Source organism: Aspergillus nomiae, assembly GCF_001204775.2.
Source record: "Aspergillus nomiae NRRL 13137 chromosome Unknown contig00001, whole genome shotgun sequence".
Lineage (NCBI taxonomy): Eukaryota > Fungi > Ascomycota > Eurotiomycetes > Eurotiales > Aspergillaceae > Aspergillus > Aspergillus nomiae.
The window spans coordinates 71,320-90,815 of record NW_015378056.1 but is presented as its reverse complement, the minus strand read 5'-3'; the positions used below and the strand labels follow the sequence as shown (position 1 = coordinate 90,815).

General features: G+C 50.2%; 7 protein-coding genes across 7 annotated transcripts; 5 read left to right on the top strand and 2 right to left on the bottom strand.

Moving 5' to 3' along the window:
* Positions 1 to 595: 595 nt before the first annotated feature.
* ANOM_000168 (peroxidase family protein) lies at positions 596 to 1,500 on the top strand (the record flags this gene model as incomplete). Its single annotated transcript, XM_015545426.1, has 4 exons — positions 596 to 683; positions 734 to 971; positions 1,042 to 1,313; positions 1,370 to 1,500. 4 exons carry the CDS (start codon positions 596 to 598, stop codon positions 1,498 to 1,500), a joined length of 729 nt encoding a protein of 242 aa, XP_015412522.1.
* Positions 1,501 to 1,931: 431 nt separating this feature from the next.
* Positions 1,932 to 2,582, bottom strand: ANOM_000167 (uncharacterized protein; the record flags this gene model as incomplete). Its single annotated transcript, XM_015545425.1, has 2 exons — positions 1,932 to 2,141; positions 2,175 to 2,582. 2 exons carry the CDS (start codon positions 2,580 to 2,582, stop codon positions 1,932 to 1,934), a joined length of 618 nt encoding a protein of 205 aa, XP_015412517.1.
* A 536-nt stretch (positions 2,583 to 3,118) lies between these two features.
* On the bottom strand, positions 3,119 to 4,871 carry ANOM_000166 (uncharacterized protein; the record flags this gene model as incomplete). The annotated part of the gene is made up of 2 exons (XM_015545424.1): positions 3,119 to 3,408; positions 3,947 to 4,871. 2 exons carry the CDS (start codon positions 4,869 to 4,871, stop codon positions 3,119 to 3,121), a joined length of 1,215 nt encoding a protein of 404 aa, XP_015412516.1.
* A 3,037-nt stretch (positions 4,872 to 7,908) lies between these two features.
* ANOM_000165 (facilitated glucose transporter) lies at positions 7,909 to 10,256 on the top strand (the record flags this gene model as incomplete). Its single annotated transcript, XM_015545423.1, has 10 exons — positions 7,909 to 8,040; positions 8,108 to 8,484; positions 8,540 to 8,796; positions 8,848 to 9,228; positions 9,285 to 9,442; positions 9,497 to 9,591; positions 9,648 to 9,781; positions 9,836 to 9,895; positions 9,952 to 10,044; positions 10,102 to 10,256. 10 exons carry the CDS (start codon positions 7,909 to 7,911, stop codon positions 10,254 to 10,256), a joined length of 1,842 nt encoding a protein of 613 aa, XP_015412515.1.
* An 807-nt stretch (positions 10,257 to 11,063) lies between these two features.
* ANOM_000164 (glycoside hydrolase family 16 protein) lies at positions 11,064 to 12,318 on the top strand (the record flags this gene model as incomplete). The annotated part of the gene is made up of 2 exons (XM_015545422.1): positions 11,064 to 11,959; positions 12,018 to 12,318. Coding segments are annotated over 2 exons (1,167 nt in total), but the record flags the coding sequence as incomplete, so codon positions are not given.
* Positions 12,319 to 13,170: 852 nt separating this feature from the next.
* Positions 13,171 to 13,665, top strand: ANOM_000163 (uncharacterized protein; the record flags this gene model as incomplete). The annotated part of the gene is made up of 1 exon (XM_015545421.1): positions 13,171 to 13,665. One exon carries the CDS (start codon positions 13,171 to 13,173, stop codon positions 13,663 to 13,665), a length of 495 nt encoding a protein of 164 aa, XP_015412521.1.
* A 3,550-nt stretch (positions 13,666 to 17,215) lies between these two features.
* ANOM_000162 (sterol desaturase family protein) lies at positions 17,216 to 18,274 on the top strand (the record flags this gene model as incomplete). The annotated part of the gene is made up of 1 exon (XM_015545420.1): positions 17,216 to 18,274. The coding sequence occupies one exon, from the start codon at positions 17,216 to 17,218 to the stop codon at positions 18,272 to 18,274; it is 1,059 nt and encodes a 352-aa protein (XP_015412520.1).
* Positions 18,275 to 19,496: the final 1,222 nt, after the last annotated feature.

Sequence of the window (19,496 nt, the reverse complement as noted above, 5' to 3'; positions counted from 1 at the left end):
CGACATCATACAAGGCTGACAAAGGCAACAAAAAAAAAAAACAAGCAATACAAAGTGCGAACAAGCACCTTGTTCTTGAATGGTTCTTGAATGGCTTTGTCGATCTCATCAACCTCGGTAGATGAGGCAGGGCTTGGCATCCTCTTAGGGCATCCCGCATCACAGGACCTGAACTGGGGAATATCAATATTAATGCAGAGTCTGGAGCAAACCATATCCCATGAGATGTGCTCGTTCCCGAGCTGTCCAATCCAGGAATAGTGAAAACATCGTAGGTCTCCGAGTTCAGGTTGTGAATCACATTATGACATCATGTCCTGCAGTACTTTGTATCATATGTGCATTGAGCTCGCCAGCATCGATATTGCATCTGCGTGGGTCTGGACTCTTGCTTTCATTTTTGTCCATGTGACATATCTCAGGTGCAGGATTATTGCATATTTCAGGAATGCGCTCTCCCTCCTTACTGGATACATAGGCCAATGAAATAGTTTGAATAGGTCAACTGCTCCTATTTCTAGTTCTGAACCGGGGAGTATATTTACCCCCAAAATCCGCCTAAACACTGGAGCTGAACACCAAACAAAACATCAAGATGAGGTTGACTCTACTAGCGGTATCTGCTGCGCTTGCGAGCGCATTATCACCAGAAATACCTTGGTCACCCCCTGGGCCTGATGATGGTAAGATGAAGTGTTGTAGACGGTTCAAATACCAAGCTAAAGACCACCAGTGCGCAGTCCGTGCCCCGTGCTGAATGCACTTGCCAATCATAACATCCTCCAACACGATGGGAAAGATATCACGCAGCAAGATACATTTCGCGCCATGGACGCGTTGCATGTAGATAAAGGGCTTTCAGACATACTCTTCGCAGCAGCGTTGAAGACTAACCTAAAACCCAATGCCACCACATTTTCTCTTGACGATTTGGATCATCACAACATCATCGAGCATGATGGAAGTCTGAGGTAAGTTCAGACCCTTTGTGAACATTATTCCCCAACCTGATCGGGAAATCTAACCATCTGATGATCTTAGCCGTGGAGACTTCTACTTCGGAGACAACCATTCCTTCAACCAGACCCTCTTCGACCAAGCGAAGTCATACTGGACAGAACCCTTAATCGATCTCCACGCAGGAGCGAGAGCCCGTCTCGCACGGATAAACACGTCCAAGGCTACCAACCCTACATTTGACCTCTCCGGGTCACGCCTTCGCTTTAGCTATGCACAGACAGCCACGTACCTCCTTGTATTCGGCGACAAGGTCTCGGCGACTGTCAACACATCTTGGATCGAGTATCTTTTCGGTGTGTATTCAACTTCATTCAGAATATTGTTCATGTCTAATGTAATTTCTCTGTAGAAAAAGAACGGCTTCCCGTCGAGCTCGGGTGGGAAAAGAGGAAAGACCTCATAACGACAGCCGATCTTGACAATATGATCGAAAGGTTTATGGAAGCTACTCGGGAAGTTGAGAACTCGCAGGAGGCATGACAAAGGGAAATGCGTGACGGTCGGAAGTAGTTGAATTGGGCTGAGAGTCATGTATGGTATTGCTTGTCGGGTTGATCGGAATAGCAAGGTCGTGTGTATAGGTTTGACGATTCTGACATTCCTCTACCATATCTGACACGAGATCAGCTCAGCGGTCTCCAGGCGCCCGGTGCTTGGTCACATATTACCACACCTCGAAGGTGAATTTGTAGTTTGTCCCTGAATTCTGACTATGGATTCCTGATAGGAACCTTTGATTTCCATGTGGTGGCAACGGTTATAATGTCCGTTCCTCTATTAATTACTTTAATATGGAACGATTTTGTCGTGCACTCGGCCAGACCGTCCGCACTGTACACAAGACAATTGTCACTGATACACCTAAGTAGGACTTGATACAAGTAATCGAGTCACGAAAGTGCTCTAGTGAACTACATTCCAGCGTCATTCGGTCCCACTATCAAGCCCTTCTCCAGGGTCCTCTGGATACCATTAAACCAAAGAAGTGCCACTTCGTCGTATTCCTCATCATTGGGGTGTATGCCATCAACCAGACCATCAACATGAGGTCCATCATTATAAAGGTCCACAAGAATAATCCTCCTCTGCAAGGCCGCCTTTTTCTCGGCCTGAGCACGGAACTGGTCATTAACGTGCATGATTCACTCGTTCACCTGCTTATCCGAGTTGACCAGGAGAGTGGAGAGAAGGACAGTCGAGTTCGGCGACGCATGCCAGATATACTCCAACAGATCGTTCATTCTTTGCCCCGCCTCGTCGACTCTAAACGCTTGAATACAGTCATTGGAGCCCGCGTTGACGGTTAACAAATTGGGCATCAAACGTTCGACCGACTTCATAGCCTTGTTTGTTATCTCGTCGATTCTGTTTCCGCGCCATCCCTCATGGTCGTTATTGGGCATTGGGCCTGTCCTGCGCGACCCGACCATACAGACTTCAAAGTTCTGCGCTTGAAGAAGCTCAAGTAGTGCTTTTCTATACCCCGTGCCGTGGGATGAGCCAACTCCCTTGGTCACCGATCCGCCCAGTGGCATTAGGCGCAGTGGTACTCGGGCAGACATGACCGCCAAATAGTGAGATGCTTCTGTTGTAAAGGGTAATAGAGACTTGGCGTGTGTACAAGTCAGGGGAAAGAAAGGCGAATGGAGAAAGAATCCTTGGAAGCCAAATGAGATAAAAATAAAATGGATTCGGCGAAAAGCTTAGCGACCGAGCCCACACGTGGAAGTATACTGTCATAAGATTGACTTATGATCTGTGAAATTACAACTCCTTTATATGGGGCTCAACCGGTAAACTACATACTGACAGCATATTTTTATATCATCTACATACACTGGTGCAACAAGTGCTACGTGATACGGATGGCAGGACGACTACCTCCACATCATACGGCGGCCGTGGCACAATAGGCTGCACTGACCAATGGTCGGAGTAAAAAAGATCGTGTTCCGTAGAGTCTGCGTATGGTTTACAGAAATCCAAAAGTTTCTTCAGTGACATTAAGACTCTCGTATATCAACCTACATTGCCGAAGCCAGGCCCGTAGCGCCCCGGCGACCAACTGTCGCTGACAGCGTCTTCGAGAAACTGCACATCAAGAGCCGGCTGGGAATGGAGCTGTTGAAGCGATGAATCGGTCCATAGGAGGCCCCCGCGCGGCATAGTCAGGGCCAGCTGGGATGTTGGCGGTGCCCCATTTCCGGGTACACCAGAGTTCTCTGACAGCATCAATGACCTCAACGTGGTGGCAATATTCCGGGGCGACACAATTCCCGGCGTCTTTTAGCTCAGCCAAAAGCCGTGAAGCTTCTTCGAACGAGTCGCGGTCGCCCTGGTTATCCTGTCCCTCTAGAATGCTCGAAATAGCCAGGATGGCCAGGGATGCTAAGCGATCCGAAGAACTTCAGCTCCGATGCAGACTAACCACTGTCAACATTCCAGGATGCGACAAGCACGAGATCAATAAGCCGAGAGCGGCTGCAAGGAAGCCGTGTTAAGGGTTGCAAAGGAGCACGGGGAGATCAGTCACACTAGAGTGTTCGTTTCCAAACTTTCTAAATTTTCCCTTCTTTCTTAATTTTCTCTTTTTTTTTTTTCACACCCCCCGCCATAGCTAGAAGTGGATACTTTCACCGTCACAGTATTCGGCGTAAGGCTTTTACTCCGGTGGTTGGTGGCAATTCCTTGCGGAGTATACCTCATTGAGAGATGCCATATCCAACAATATCCTTATATTAAATAGAAAACCAGAAAGCCATTAGGGTGCGTTCTGGCGCTGAAGACTACAGACATCAGCATTCTCGGTCTGGTCCTGCGACGCCTGTTTTCAAGATGCACTGAGCATCCACTCAACAACCATTCAGCCCACAAACCATGCATGTCGTATTCCTCCTTTAGAGCTGAATCCGAACCACCTGCCCACCATACACAGATCCATTCACCGTGCCCCCTCGAGTTGTGACATAGAGGGTCTTGCCATCCTGTGTGATTGCCAGCGATGTCGGTCCTACCACCGTCGTACGATCGTCCCCTCCTCCCATAATGATATTTTGCTCTCCTTCCAGTGCAACTTGTGCTATGGCAGTATCCGGCTGGGCCAGGAAGGCGACACCAAGATCTTCTAGAACCACGAAGTCGTCCCAATTATACAAATCTGCATCATTCAGGGTTGCAATCACTTCGATATCACCGTTCTTCTCTCCAAAGCCATCAATGGGTACCCGCGCAAAGATCTCCCTTGCGGTATTTGTAAAGTACATATAACCGCCCGCAATCTTCAGCCCGTTCACCCCAATCGGGGTGGATGCATTTGAAGGTACAGTAAGCAAGGGGTCTGTGAAGGCAATTTCTGCGGCGCCTGTGTCTGTGTTGACGCGGAATACAGCCCCGAGTCGTGCGTCTCCGGCCAGGACCACATGCGGATGTGCTGGTAAGGCGGCCATGCCGTTCAACATAATGGCATTGGGGAGCTGAGAAACTACTTGTATGGTCGGATTGATGGGGTTGACGCTAAAATCCACGGTGTATATCGTCTCATTGGTGTAGCTGTAGTTGCCCCGAATGCCACCTATGACGGCAAACTTGTCGGTGTCGATCGCTGCAATGCCGCAGAGAGCAGTGGCTCCGGGGAGTGCCGTGACTAGCTCCGCTTGGGGATTGGGTAGGGATGGATTGAGAGTGTAGAGACGACCTTGGTCGAAAGTGGTGAGAAGAAGGCTGCCATCTGGCCGGAGGGCGCTATTCTCGATAGCAACTGCGGTGGAGAAATTGAATAGTTGTTTGGTTTCAAGAGCTACGGCTTGAGCTGCTATTATAGCAGGAATGGCTAGAGGAAAGAAGTAACGCATGTTTCCGCTGGGTAAGAATCAGGGACTGCTGTCACAATTGATGGTCATTCGTGTTCAACACCACTCATGTTGAGATACATCCTGTCACCTTCTCAGACGATGAGCGATCTCGGAGATTAAAATAGGGTCGGCTTCAGCAACCTAATCTGGTAATGATCTCTCGTCGGAAATAATGCTCTCTCGACCTTGGCATGATCCAGATTGATTGTGGAATAAATCTCTACAATTCCTCATCCTCTCAACCATCCACCCGGGCAGCACCCAAAGATTTATTACCCCTGTATTCAGTCGAAAGATAACATGGCATGGACTAGATAGCCAAGCATTGGCAGTAGTTGAAACCCTTAACAAAGTAAGTCGTGTTAGGACGCTGCAATAATAAAACGTTTTGTAACGCTGAGTTGAGCGATTGCTAAAATATATATATTGCAACGGCTGTCTCCATGACTACAGCACACATAGACGCTGTGCACCTATAGTACAATATGGATGAGAAAAGGAACGTGAGTATAACAAACTGAAGTAGCTCATAGATTTAAGTAGCTGCGGATGCTTCATTTCGGCCGGAAAATTATGCCTTGCCTCGAATGATACTATTGAGAGTGACATCGTTGGTTGCATTTGTTCTCGGGAAGTTTCGATAATTGTCGGGGCAACGAGATCCGAGATCTGATCTGGTGATGGCAGCCTGAGGCACACATTTTCACATGATGTGATCGCGATCGCGCAAGAAGCAAGGCGCACTCCAACGTTCACTTGTACACATCATCATTTCCTTATTTAATTACTTAACTTTACTAACTTTGGATATATCATAGCTCGGAAAACTCACTGAAATGACAATCCACGATATATACAGTGAATCGCGTGGCGTCTCCCCCGCTGTGAACCCCCGGGTACACTACGGCGCCGTATTTCTTGTTAGTCTGCGAGGTCACTGAAAGGCATATCTATTTGACGTTACAGGCATCCTGACATGGCATGTATTCCGATACACTATGCAATACTTGTTACGCGCATATATGAAGGCAGAATTGCGTACATTCGCAGTGATTCGGTCCACGACTTTGTCCAACATCTGGAGCGCTTGTACAAATAGCGAAAGTCGAATTACCGAGCAAATGCAAATGCAAGGAAATCTGCGGCAACTACTCGAGAGGTGTGAGCGACAAGGGCAACTGGATTATGAGGGATTTCGAGATCTGTTTGCCACCAGTCGAGTCAGCGACGTTTTATTTCATGGCGCGTGGTCCGTACTGCGGCAGGCTAGGCGAACTTGAGTCGCGACATGGCATTCTGATACGAGGCAGGCCTCGCTTCTAGCAATCATAACATGCTATTGATAGTATTTTGGAAGCCTTGTGCCCGCATATCTGCATCGTAATCGCACGAGGGCGCATAAGCAAGTCAACGATTCTGTCGAGCTCGCTGGTCATTGTGCAAAAAAGAGTAAATGTCGTGTGGGCTGGTCAGTCAACGCCCGATGACCTGGGGAGAAGCAGCACTTTCCATGCTGTCTTCCCGAACGCGAACGAGGGACCTAACGATTCCTGTCGGATAGAAGGTCCAGACTACGGACAAAGAACAACAAAAGGAAAAAAACGAGAAAGTACCCGCCGTGAAAGCCATGGCGTCTGGATCGCTGCGCCCCATTTTTGTTTGTCTAAGGGTGGTTTGAATTTTTCTATGCTTCACCAGGATGTAGGGACCGGAAGTTTTTTCGCATCGGCCTGACTCACCGTGACAAGGCAGAGAGGCCAGGATCCGGAAGAGGCCTAATAACGGTGCGAAGGATTAGGATCAAAACTTCTCGGTGCATGTCCGGGCGAGTGGTGTTATCAACCACCGGCACCCCAGTTTCCTTTGGTCAATTCCGAACTGACTAAGGCCATTAAGGATACTGATCGGCAAAAGCAAACCTTGGGTAAACAAGTTGTGACCCTCGGCGAAACACCAGCAGGCTGACGGAAGAAACCCAACAAGGGTAGCACTGACACATCCACTAGCCTCCGACAAAGCGCCCTGTTTGGATCCATGGGTGAGCTTGATAAAGGCTGGTTGCGACAATGATCGGCTTGTCATGCATCATTTTTCCCATGAGAAACAGTATTCCATAAACAAAGGAAACAGACAAAAGAAAAAGGTTGTCTGAAAGCGTGCCCTGTTAACCACAAAGAACATGGGAGAAAAGCACCGTATCCGATTTTTCTGGTAGGTTCGAAGACTCTCTGACACTGGCGAGGTTCGCGTGGCATTTAGGTTGGGCAGACCCAAGTGGAGGAAGGTTGCCAAGCAGCTAATCAAAAGTCGCTGAGGCCATCCCGAAGACTCCAGTAGAGAACAAAGCCGCGTTGGTGGCTGCGCTAGTCTCCCGCATCAGGGAAATGCCCGGGGAATCACATTTATGATTAGTGGAAGGACCGTCTCTCACCTAAGATCAAGAGAGGCATGGTCTGACTCGGGATCTGACTTTCATAGGCTCCCCCAGAAGCCACATTGATCACAAAGGTTGCATTCAGGGCGGCTGGTGGCGGCCGGCTGTCGGATTCGGTGCTGCCGCTCGTATCACGATTCCCGTGAGAATGAAAAGGCAGATTTCCAGCGCTCTAACCATGTTTCGACTGCGAAGGAGCCATTTGGTTTGTGGAGGGCACGATTGACGAACCAAGACCAGGACAAGACGTTGCCAGGAAACCCCACAAGTCTTATGTGAGTCTTGATTCTAGGGCTTGTTTTCTTTCAACCTCCGCTTTGACCGCCTTCCCGGTGGGTCAAGTTTGCAACCACGCGACCAGTCACCAGCGCGGTGTGCCCTAATTTGCTGTCTGGATGACCCGCCGAGCCACGACGCTAGGATCTCTCCCCACGGGGCGTTGACGGTATCGCGCCATGGCCGGATGCAGGATTTAAAGATTTAAGGTCATCCCCACGGGGGGAAGGGAGGAGCTCGTCGACCCCGCGAGATAAAACCCAAGAAGGCGTCCGGAGGGAAGACTCAGAATCGCTCTCAAGCTCTACCAGAACCCCAACCACCACCATGGACGAAAAGACAGCCATGGGTGTGACCGCTCACAATGAGACCCTGGCTCAGGCCACCAAGCCAGGACTGGCGGACCCCGCTGACCGCCGCGAGTCCTTCGCTCTCAATCTCGTTGAGAACCCGCTGACGGTGAGATTGGCCATTTGACGATGGTCGGATCGATCGGTGATGATGCTGACTTGGCTTACCCTCGTAGCGCAGCTCTCCGGAGCAAGTTGTGCTCGATGCCCGAGCATTTGCCGAGTCGCACCAGATGGCGGAGCACGCAGATCTGTTTGGTCGCGCGGCTTTGGTCGCGCGGGACCCCCAACGCTTCGAGATGATTACCGAGCTTAATGAGGAGGAGCGCGCCGCCCTTATCTACGAGCGCGATCATAAATGGCACGGCCCTTTCATGCTCTGGTACTCGATTGCCTTGTGCGCCGTCGGAGCCGCCACCCAAGGATGGGATCAGACGGGATCCAACGGTGCCAACCTGTCTTTTCCACAGGAATTTGGTCTGACTGGCGAAGGGAGAGATGAATGGATCGTGGGAGTTATCAATGCCATCATTTTCTTGACGGCAGGTCTCATGTGAGTGTGGTAGAAACGATGATACGTTTGGCTTTCTGATTGACCTGGGATATAGTGGCGCTTTCATCGTTGATCCCCTGAACCACTACTTGGGCCGACGCGGCGAGATTTTCGTCACGGCTTGCTGTCTCACGGCCACCCCAATCGGGTCCGCCTTCGCCAAATCATGGCAAGGGCTTTTCGCAGCACGATTCGTCATGGGTATTGGCATCGGTGCCAAGAATGCTACGGTGCCCATCTACTCCGCCGAGATGGCCCCGGCGCGCATTCGAGGCGCGCTCGTCATGTTCTGGCAGCTGTGGGTGGTAGCGGGTGAGTGATGTTCGGTCTCCTGTCTCACAACATGGCTAATGGTCACAACAGGTATTTTCTTGGGCTTCTGCGCCAACGTGATTGTGAAAGACACGGGAGATATCTCTTGGCGTCTCCAACTTGGCTCGGCATTCATCCCATCTTTCATCCTCGGCGTCGGTATCTATTTCTGCCCCGAGTCCCCTCGTTGGCTGATGAAGCATGGGAAACTTGCGGCCGGATACCGATCCATGTCGCGCTTGCGAGCCCATCCCATCATTGCCGCCCGGGACTACTACTATTCGTGGATTATCTACGAAGAGGAGCTCAAGGAGGCTCGCGGTGCCGGTTACTTCGCCCGTATGTGGGACTGTTTTGCCGTGCCCCGGATTCGGCGCGCGAACTATGGTGCCTCGACCGTCATGATCGCGCAACAAATGTGCGGTATCAACAGTAAGTCACTGTTTGTGTGGTTGGTCTACCTTCTGGTTCGCCCTAACCCTTGGCAGTCATCTCTTTCTACAGCTCCACGATCTTCGAAAAGGTCGGCTACACCCCTGAGCAGGCCTTATACGCGTCTCTTGGCTACGGTGCCATTCAGGTCGTATCCACTATCCCTACTCTCTTCCTCATCGACACCAAAGGTCGACGAACCCTGACATTGGCTGTGAGTGATCCCCACCCTGGTTCCAGACCATAGCTGACTGTCCTGCCCATGAAGACCTTCCCCCTCATGTGCATCTTCCTCCTGGCCGGCGGTCTGTCGCTTCTGAATGATACCGGTAGCAGAGGGGCCCAAATCGGACCCGTTGTCCTGTACGTTTGTACACTATGTTTTCCGAGGTGCATTTTGGCTGACACGACTCGACTAGGTTTATCTACCTGTTCACGATCTGCTACTCCCTAGGTGAAGGACCCGTCGCTTTCCAGTACTCTGCTGAGGTGTTCCCCACCATTCAACGAGAGCAAGGCATGGCCTGGGCCGTGTGCATCAACAACACCTTTGGTGAGTGTTTCCAGCCTCCATATTACCGCAGTCCTGCTAACCAGACATGCGTAGCGGGCGTCCTCAGTCTCACCTTCCCTCGCATGCAGACCGTCATGACTCCCACCGGCGCTTGTAAGTGAACATTCCCGGATTCTGGCGATAGGCCATCGGCTGACCCTTCGCTCCAGTCGGGTTCTACGCGGGACTCAACCTTCTCGCATGGTTTCTGATCTTCTGCTTCGTCCGGGAGACAAAGCAGCTGACACTAGAGGAGCTGGATCGTAGGTGACCCCCCGCTCGGCTTTCTGTAGCCTTAACTGACTTTTTTTTGTTTCCAGAGGTCTTCTCGGTCCCAACCAAGGACTTTATTCACCACGAGTTGACCGTGTGGCTTCCTTATTTCATCAAGCGGCACATTTTCCGTCAGAATATCGAGAAGCCACCACCAATTATCGCGGCCGCAGAGGGATCTGTGGGTATTCGGGCGGCATAATCTTTCTCGCCCACTCGTTGAGCGCTCAGTCGTGATGAATGCTATAGTGGAGGCAGGATGGGATCACAGTAATAAAGGAGGATGTAAGATGACCCTTCCCAACGGAAGTGTAGGCATAGGGATATATTTAGAGACGGATAATATGAAAGTCCATTGGTTCGCGCATTTGCTGGATGCGTAGTGTGTTGCCTGCGTAGAAATTCTTTGGATCTTAACTCCGAGCTCACGGGATTCGCGATGCCGCACCTTACCGGAACAGGCTAGACGGACTTTCTCCGAGACCTGACAAGCTTTTGGTCACTAGGCCCAGCTGGGACTAGCGGCGTCGTACACCTGATCCACTTGTTTTTGTGGCATGGAAATTGGGTGGATTTCGACAAGGCAGCAGCCCACAGAGAAGACTTGACTTCCTTCATAAGGAACCGCGGAGAAGAAAGAGACATCCCCGTTGTGAACATCTTGAAAGCATCTGATCGCCAGCGACGTGGGGAGGGAACCTCGCCAATGAGACCTCTCGTCGTTCCGCGCGACTGGGAGCTTCAAGTTGTGCGAGTTCTCCTATCTCGTTATAAATAGCCTCGTGGGCTCCACGCGTCAAAAGCCGATAGTTCGGCTCCCACTAATGTGTGTCGGAGAAGTGCACCTAGCCTGATTGGCGATGGGTTTCTTCTTTCAACCCCCCCTTTTGCGGTTCCTCGGGGAATAGTGCGCCGTTACCATGTTTTTCTCCTGGGCGTATAACCCCAGCATGGTCGCCTGCTCGTCATACACCATGAACCATTCCCCCTAACTCCTACTCTGACAGGACTTGCGCCGTACCACCACATCTGGACCAGGCTGTGTTCCCAGATTCGCATACGGAGGGAACGCCAGCCGCGCCACCACGACAGCAACGTTTTCATGCGCCCCTTTCGGTATGTCGGCATCCTGAGCGCCCTGGCCAGGATTGCGATTGCCGACGACCAAACCGAATGCAACCCATTAAACAATACATGTCCCGCCGACCCGGCGTTGGGCACCGAGCACACCTGGTGGTTCAACTCCACTCTGGATGAGAAGCTGTGGAATATGACCACCGGGGTCCCGACATATACTTCGGAAGGGGCAGAGTTTTCGATCAAGACAGAAAACGGGTCGACTTTGTTACAGTCCAACTTCTACATTTTCTTCGGTGTCATGGAGGCGCACGTCAAGATGGCCAAGGGCGCCGGCATCATCAGCAGTGTGATTCTCCAGTCGGACGACTTGGACGAGATCGACTGGGAATGGGTCGGATACAACACCAGCTCGGTGCAATCTGACTTCTTTGGTAAGGGTAATACGACCACGAGTGACCGCGGGGGGTTCCATGCCGTGGCCAACGCCGATACAGAGTTCCATAACTACACCTCCTACTGGGACAAGGACCGCCTGGAATGGTGGATTGATAACGAATTGGTGCGCACGGTCAACTACTCGGAACCCCTGACCGTCTACGGCAAGAACTATCCACAAACACCGTGTCGAGTCAAAGTCAGCAATTGGCCGGTGGGCATTGCGTCCCAGTCGATTGGAAATATCGAGTGGGGCGGCGGTCTGGTGAACTGGACCAATCTCCCTTTCACAATGACGGTACAGAGGATTCGCGTTCAGGACTTTCACTCGGGTAAAGAGTATACATATTCCGGACACACGGGCTCATACGAAAGTATCAATGTCGTCAGGTATGATCCCCGTGCTTACATGTCGTCCATTGGTTAAGATGACTGATCGACGCTGCAGTGGCAACTCAACCGCGAAAACGGAGATCAACAAGAAGCCGACCAAGACTCTTGCTCAAAAATGGGATGACTTGGGCAAGGCGGCTCATATCGGCGTGTACTGCGGGGCTGCTGCTGCTGGAGCGCTTGTCGTGGCAGCATTCGCAATGTGGTGCGTCCGGCAACGTCGAAAAGGTCGTCTCGAGCGTGGCCTCGCCGAAGATCCGCCCACTACTTCAAAGCCAATCGTGATGGAAGACTACAAGAAACGATGGAGACAAAGCGACTGGGCGCATCGTGGCTATCAAGCCGTTGACCAATAGATTGTATAGTTGTTCGAAAGTCTTGTATTTGAAAGGCTGAAGCAATATAATAGCCATAGATACTACGTTATACCTACGCCTTTGAGAGCATGGAACGGCGACGATAGAGCCATGTCCCTCTCGGTTCCTACCAGTCTGGATACGGGACATAACCCAGATTAGGGTCTGGCAACCAAGTGATGTCTTCGCGGACGGCCAGTTTTGAACACCCGTACGAATGACTGGATGACTTTTCTTCTTGAGGTACCCTCTCAGGTCGCAATGTCTAGTTGTATACCGAATGTAGTGCTTCTGTACGGTGTTCAGAGAACTGTAGGCCTGCTCAAGGTAGTGCAGCCAAAAATTGGTTAATGCTGGCTGTCATATCAAGGGCATCTCGAGCGAGGCTTCTCAATTCCACCATGGGGTTTGCAGCGATATCAACTCGGACGGGAGATATTCAATGTGTGTCAATGTCGTCGGAGCACATGTCTGGTGGATCGGAAAGATCACTAATCCTAACGCCCCGATGCGCGTCGGAAAACCACCTGGCGAAGTTATCATTTGGGTTTTAATACTACTCACAGCAATTACTCGCAAGCAATTTGGGGAGTTCCCCGGTAGATCACTAATCCTCGGGTAGGACGAATCATGATAACAATCCTGCATAACCTCGGTGAGTTAGCTAATCACTAGAAATACAAAGCGACGCAGATACCGAAGCCTCGGGGTTGTGCATAGATTTGACATCGAAATGGATTTACGGCACTCCAAAGTCGAAATAGCAAACCTTTTTAAACCCTCTCATGGGTACTGAGTTACAGGATATTGTCATTGCATACCATCAAGCCACACGAGACCCATTCGATCACAATGCCACCGATGAACTACCAAGTGTTGATTACCGGAGAGCAGGACACCAAGACTGCTCACAAACGACGAAATGTCTATCTCCGACCGTTCCTCCTCTTCTGGCTCAATTCTCTTTTCGCGGAGATTATCTTCTTGGCGGTCGGTGTTTTCATTATGACGGGTACCCGGGACCTTCTTTACAAGATCTTATGGACTCTGGTCTTCTGTCCACTTGGAATGGGCGGCGCGATGGGAGGTCTTATCAACTGCTTTATTGTCGACCACTACTACGGTAAAAAAGCGGCACATTTCACGGGGATTCTGTCGCTACTTATACTTAGCAGTTGCAACTATCTCTGCTACAATCTCGATCGACATTTCGGCTGGTTCGGCGCGACTGAACATCCACTGTGGTTCCATTGGCGTTACCCAATGATATGGGTGGTTGGGTACTTCAATGGGCTTCTGTTATTCACAGATCGGGGACAGGAGCGATTGGCCAGGCTTGGGCTCTGAGTGTCTGGTATGGGGGGCAGGGTATGCGTTATCGATGCGAGGCATTGGCCGCTGAGGGGTATATCTGTGATGGTAAAGACTGATTTTCACAGCTATGGCTAGAATTGGGGTTTGGATATGCGACTGGCATGCCGTATGTTGACGTCTGATTGTTTCGTGGATGTATATAGATTGTTGTTCAAAGTCTGTATCCAGTCACTACCTGATCGCACCTGAGACGTACGTATAAGCTGCTGACAACACAACATGTTATTCCCATCCAATGGATCCGGTTGAATAGTGACGTGTTGGAATGTGGTCTGCTTTATATACCGTCAAAGACGGTTTGGGAAAATGTCTGTTAGGAGTTCTACTGATGGACCGCAAGATTACACGGGTAAGGCGGCTGCCAGCCTTTAGTGGAGTGTTATCGTCATGGTTTCAGAGTGTATCTGGGCGTCACTTTGGTCGCATGGCCATGGCTAGTGGCTTTCTCCTCACGTCTGTGTTGTTCTAACAAGGAAACGGAGTCTTAAAGGAGCAAGGAAGTGCAACTCCACCGACCAGGATTTATTCGACGATCATCAGTCTCCCTCCAGTTGGAAAACTTCCTCATATTAAGAAATACGGTCGAAATATAAGTAGGTCACCACATACTCTCGCTGAGCTCATGCCCTTCGCCGGAGAAGTTGTAATGTGCCGTAGCAAAAATCAAGGAAGAGCATGCAGGTCTCCAACTAGTATCACGCTGAAAGCGCAGGAATGTCCACAATGAAAAGAGTAATCAAATCTTCTCAACAGAGACAATGAAGTGTAGGAGTTTACGACCGAAATCAAGTAGCAAAGCCTCTCGTAAATTATATTACTCTATTGTTGATATCCCTTTCTATGCTCCTATTTTCTGGGTGCAAGATATTGATTGAGTACCTGAAGATGTACTGATAGTCTTCCGTGTGTTCCCGCAATCAACATTCATCAGAAAGCAATGCTTATAGGAAGAGAGATGGGTCTATCAGCTAGCGACTTACATTGAGCTTCATCCATAAAGAACAGTTCATTGTCGGCGCCGGTTGTAGGAGAAAGAACCAGCTGATTATTCGAATCCCGACGCAGATATTCCCCATTGTCATTTCCTATATAAAAGGTATCGGCGGTCTCTTCGGTGGGGTTGTGATTTCCGTCTACCCAGAAAACACTCCCGTCATCAGCCGTTTGAAAGAAGCTCCAGGCCGGCGGGTCTTTCTCCTAGAAGATAAGGTTTCCAGATGTATCTGCCAGATAAAGTTGGGTTTTCACTGAGCGGATTGTCATCGATTTGTCTAACATGACCGCGGCGACTGACTGGCTACAGAGTATGGCCAGGAAACCGAACACGCTAGCGGCCTTCATTTTGGGTTGGAAAGGTTGAAAATTGAAAGTATAAAGTGGAAATGGATTAGGGTCGAGAACGTCAGATGAGAGTATAGAAATCTAGCTGAGCGAACACTGCGGAAGACCTAGATTGTAGTCACTGTGAGGGATCCTGTACAGTATAGCACAAGCTGTGCGCCTCGTGGCGAGCTATCTCGGACTATTGCATTAATACCTAGACTATTGAATTAATCCTTAGACGACTGGATGATCGGCAGTGGAGGTTGAGATGCAAATGCAGGTCCGACTGCCGCTCTTACAGATCGAGATGGAGAAAGCAATGCAAGAACAACAAATGAAGAATGTGAGAGACAGCTTGGGTTGGGAAATGCGTGCGGATCTTGGTTTTGAGTTCTCAATTCTCTATAATCTATGCAAATCGGGCCCAAAAGAAGAAAAACAGGAGGATTTCTGATACCTGGACCTAGTATCTACACTTCGCTGGGTAAATCCTCACCAAGGATCATCCGCAAAGAGCATGCTGTGACAATGGCCAAGTGCCTGCATAGCACCACCTCCTATGTCGCTCCGAACAATAAATCGATAATAAAAGTCGGCTGGTTTCCACTGCTTTTTGAGAATGAAAACAGCTCTACCCAGCGATGTGGTTTGCAGCCGCACGTCCGCATTTTGTATTAGAGTATACTCCGTACCTTCCTCATAGGTTGCGAGGTTTTCTAACCCTTTACGATAGGTAAGCTTACTCAATGTATTAGCACGGAGTTATACGGCCGACCGAAACGGCCCCGGGACAGTTTTATGCATCCGATCACGCAGGTCTCCTACGGGGCAACAATCACATTGAAGATATGAACGCGACCATATGACAGGAACGACTGAACCAAGGTCAAACGCTGATAGTTATTTCATATTTTCCATGTCTATAGTCTACCCTGGGAGATCATCGTGGCCGAATCAGATACTTCTACCGGAAGATGGATGGGATGAAGTGCTCTCAGCCACCAACTGCCAACATCAGTATACGTTAGAGGCTCTCGACCAGCACCTTCGATGGAAATAGGTGGGACAATCGCATCTGAAACCGCCTCCCTAAAGGAGGTGCTACAAATCCAATCAGGACGTCAGGTATTGCTCTCTGGAAAGCCAACTTATCCGAGGTCTTCAAAAGACTTGTTGAACTCATGATCGAGGATAGAGTCATGTGGTCGACTGTCACCGAAGGGGTTCTCTGCCGGCTCCAATCCCTCCTGACGTTGACCCTGATAATGACCATACCCCGACTCTTCTCCACGATCAGGCTACGTACGTTCACGTTCGACACTGGCAATGCGCGGCACATGCTGTTTCTCCATCTCGGCGCGTACCGCGGATGCGAGGCTGCAGTGGAGGATTTCAAAGGAGAACACGCGAGAAGCTCTTTGGATAGAATACGATGGACGCTCGAAGACACATGCACTACATGGCCGTTTCTGAAGATCACAGGCTTGAAGCATATCATCCAGCCATGAGGACAGGAAAGGAAGCCCTATCTTCGACCAAGAAAGGTGGCGTGCCTTTGCCTTGGATCCAAGGCCAACCGCTCGTTTGCCAAACAAAATGTTTGCATCAGAAACGAAAACGGTCGAGATGCATTCTGATGGACATATCGAATAAGGGTCTTCGTTCTTTTTTGGGAATTAGATGCGAGACCACTAAACTCTGGAAGCTAGACCAGACTAACTGCTAGTTTCGCCTTGATGGAGGCCAATAGAATTCATGCAGATGTAGTAGGAGGCCCTCCCAAAGCAGGGTCCACCCAGATATGTCTAATTCTCGGTTGCAACAATTGGATTCTTCATGGTCCGTTTGATCTCAGAGGTCCAACAATGGAACAGGATTTCCCCGCTCTGGAGATCGCCAAACACAACCGGACCGAGGCAGATGCGCACCACCCAGAGCCAATTACAGGCACTTATTCTTCCCCAACAGGAACCTGAATGACATCCTGGGGGGCGGATCAATGGAGTTGCAACCGTTGAATGACCAAACCCCTGCAACTGGGGGCTTGGAGGGGCTGAGGACCGTCGATCTCACATGATATACCGACCACACATGGTGCCGAGCGACTTGAGCCTACGCCGGGCATATAAGACACAAGGCGATGTAGATCTGGCGCCCTAACCCTCGTCTCTTCCCCCAAAGCGGAACACCACAGTGAGCGATGGCGACTCAGACGACTTCGAAAGGCAATCCCCGCGATTCCATGGTGTCGACCTGGCGCGATGGCGACCGATCACAATGGACAGCCTCCCACCGGCTACTTGACCTGCTGGGCACACGCCTCATTCCCCGCGATGGAAAGGTGCCAGTCCATGCCAAGACAGAAAAGGTCCCGTCCGTGCGAGAGTGGACGGTCCATCTGTGGATTCTGCTACACGCCCTGATTCCGCTCGCTCTTCACCAAATATACATAGCCTATACTGGCCGCCCCCTCCACCCTGTCGCCGTCTTTTTCTGGTATAACACGGCATTCTATGGGACCGGCATCCATCTTACGCAAACCATTCGCCGCCTCGGTGGGGTCTACGGCTTTTTGGATGGGGACAAGCATGCACGAGATGACATCCCTGATGTTGGCGTGGACCGAGTAGCGGCCGAACTGTTGTCGGTCCCAGTACTTCGGATGGCCATGTCTGTCTATCTCTCTTATCGACCGGAGGAGCTCCCATTGTCTTTCAACTGGGGTTGGCTCGCGTTGGAGATCGCACTCTACAGCATCACGGTGGACTTTTTCTTCTACTGGTACCACCGCCTGATGCACTCGGTGCCTATCTTGTGGAAATTCCATCGCACGCACCATCTAACGAAACACCCCCACCCGCTACTTGGTGCGTATGCGGACCATGAGCAGGAGTTTATGGATATGATGGGCGTCCCGCTGCTTGCGTACGCCACTCTGAAACTAATGGGACTACCGATGTCATTTTACGAATGGTATATCTGCTATCAATATGTCGCCTTCTCTGAAATCATCGGACATAGCGGTCTCCGGGTTCACGGCGGCGCGCCCTCTACTATCAACTGGTTGCTCGAGGCCTTGGATGCAGATCTGGTGATCGAAGACCATGACCTACATCATCGATATGGATGGAGGAACAGCCACAACTACGGCAAGCAGTCTCGCGTCTGGGACCGCGTTTTCGGCACGTGCCGTGAACGTATTGAAGGGCACAAGGGCAACGTGGACTATGAAAACCGTGTCACATTTCCTCTGTTCTAACCTCGACATGGGACATAGTGGGAAGGGACTCTAGGGAGACAAATGTCATTGTCGACATGCAGCCGAGAGGAACAGTAACTACGTTGCTCTGTGTATATCACATTTCTCAATATAGTATGCCAAATTCAATACTTGTCGGTAGGTTTCAGGAACAATTTTTTATAGCGTACCTCTGTAGTCTAGTGAATGGCACTGAAGCTTTGGCCGTAATCTCCCGTTAAGTGAGGACACTGTCCATACAAATCACCCACGGCGGTTAGAGCTATGTTTGCGTGGCATTAGGGCCAATTGAATAGTTTCTGGCAGCCTTCATGAGGTCTCCGGTCTCAGCTATCCTGGACATTGGGGCCATCCTGTCCAATTTACTGGTCATCAGGTATAGAACCAGGGTGGGCCGCGCTGGACATCTGTCACGGGCATCTAGCAGTTGTATAGTTCAACAACATGGCTCTCACCGAGAAATTCCGAGCAAAGATTTACCGTATTGTCAACCTCCGGAAGCTCAACGACTTGAGCACATTGGGCAATGTCGGCTACCATAGACCCTCCCAACCTGTAGCAACCACGAGATCACACCTCACCGCATTGTCTAGATAGCTAGTCTTCCAGTGGTGGTTTCCCTGAACAGAAAACTTCTGGAAACCTGGGTGCACCAGGCATGTCAGTATATAGATGACAGGGCTAGGAGTTAGTGATAATGATCACTGAAAAATAGGATATATGTGCTTACAACAGATATTTCCCTTGTACCACCACGTTATAATATGTCACCTTACAGCGCCTCATCATGTTTGTACCAAGGTAATGTTTTGCTATGACAGTTGGTGAATTATATGATTTTTATTGAATACTCGAGGCGTAAACGCAAAGGTCAAAATAACGGTGCCCAACTGTGGCTGCCAGTTGATGTGGCTGAGACAGGGATACGTGGGCTTATGTTCATCTATCAACTTCTTCCCCGAAGTGCAACAAGTCCTTTCATAAATAGGCGCCAATAATCTTGTAAGCGGCCTCACACCCCTGACGTGTTGTACGTACTCACTATCCAAGTTGAGTTACATCTTGTGCCGATGTTTTGGTATTGTTCTCCAGTCACAAAAAAGGATATTGACAATCACTTGCTGATAGTAGCCCCTTGACTTAGGCTGCACCGACGAACTCCATTATGGGCCATGGGACAGATGTCAACCACACCCCCTCCGTCAAGCAGAACTAGAAATAT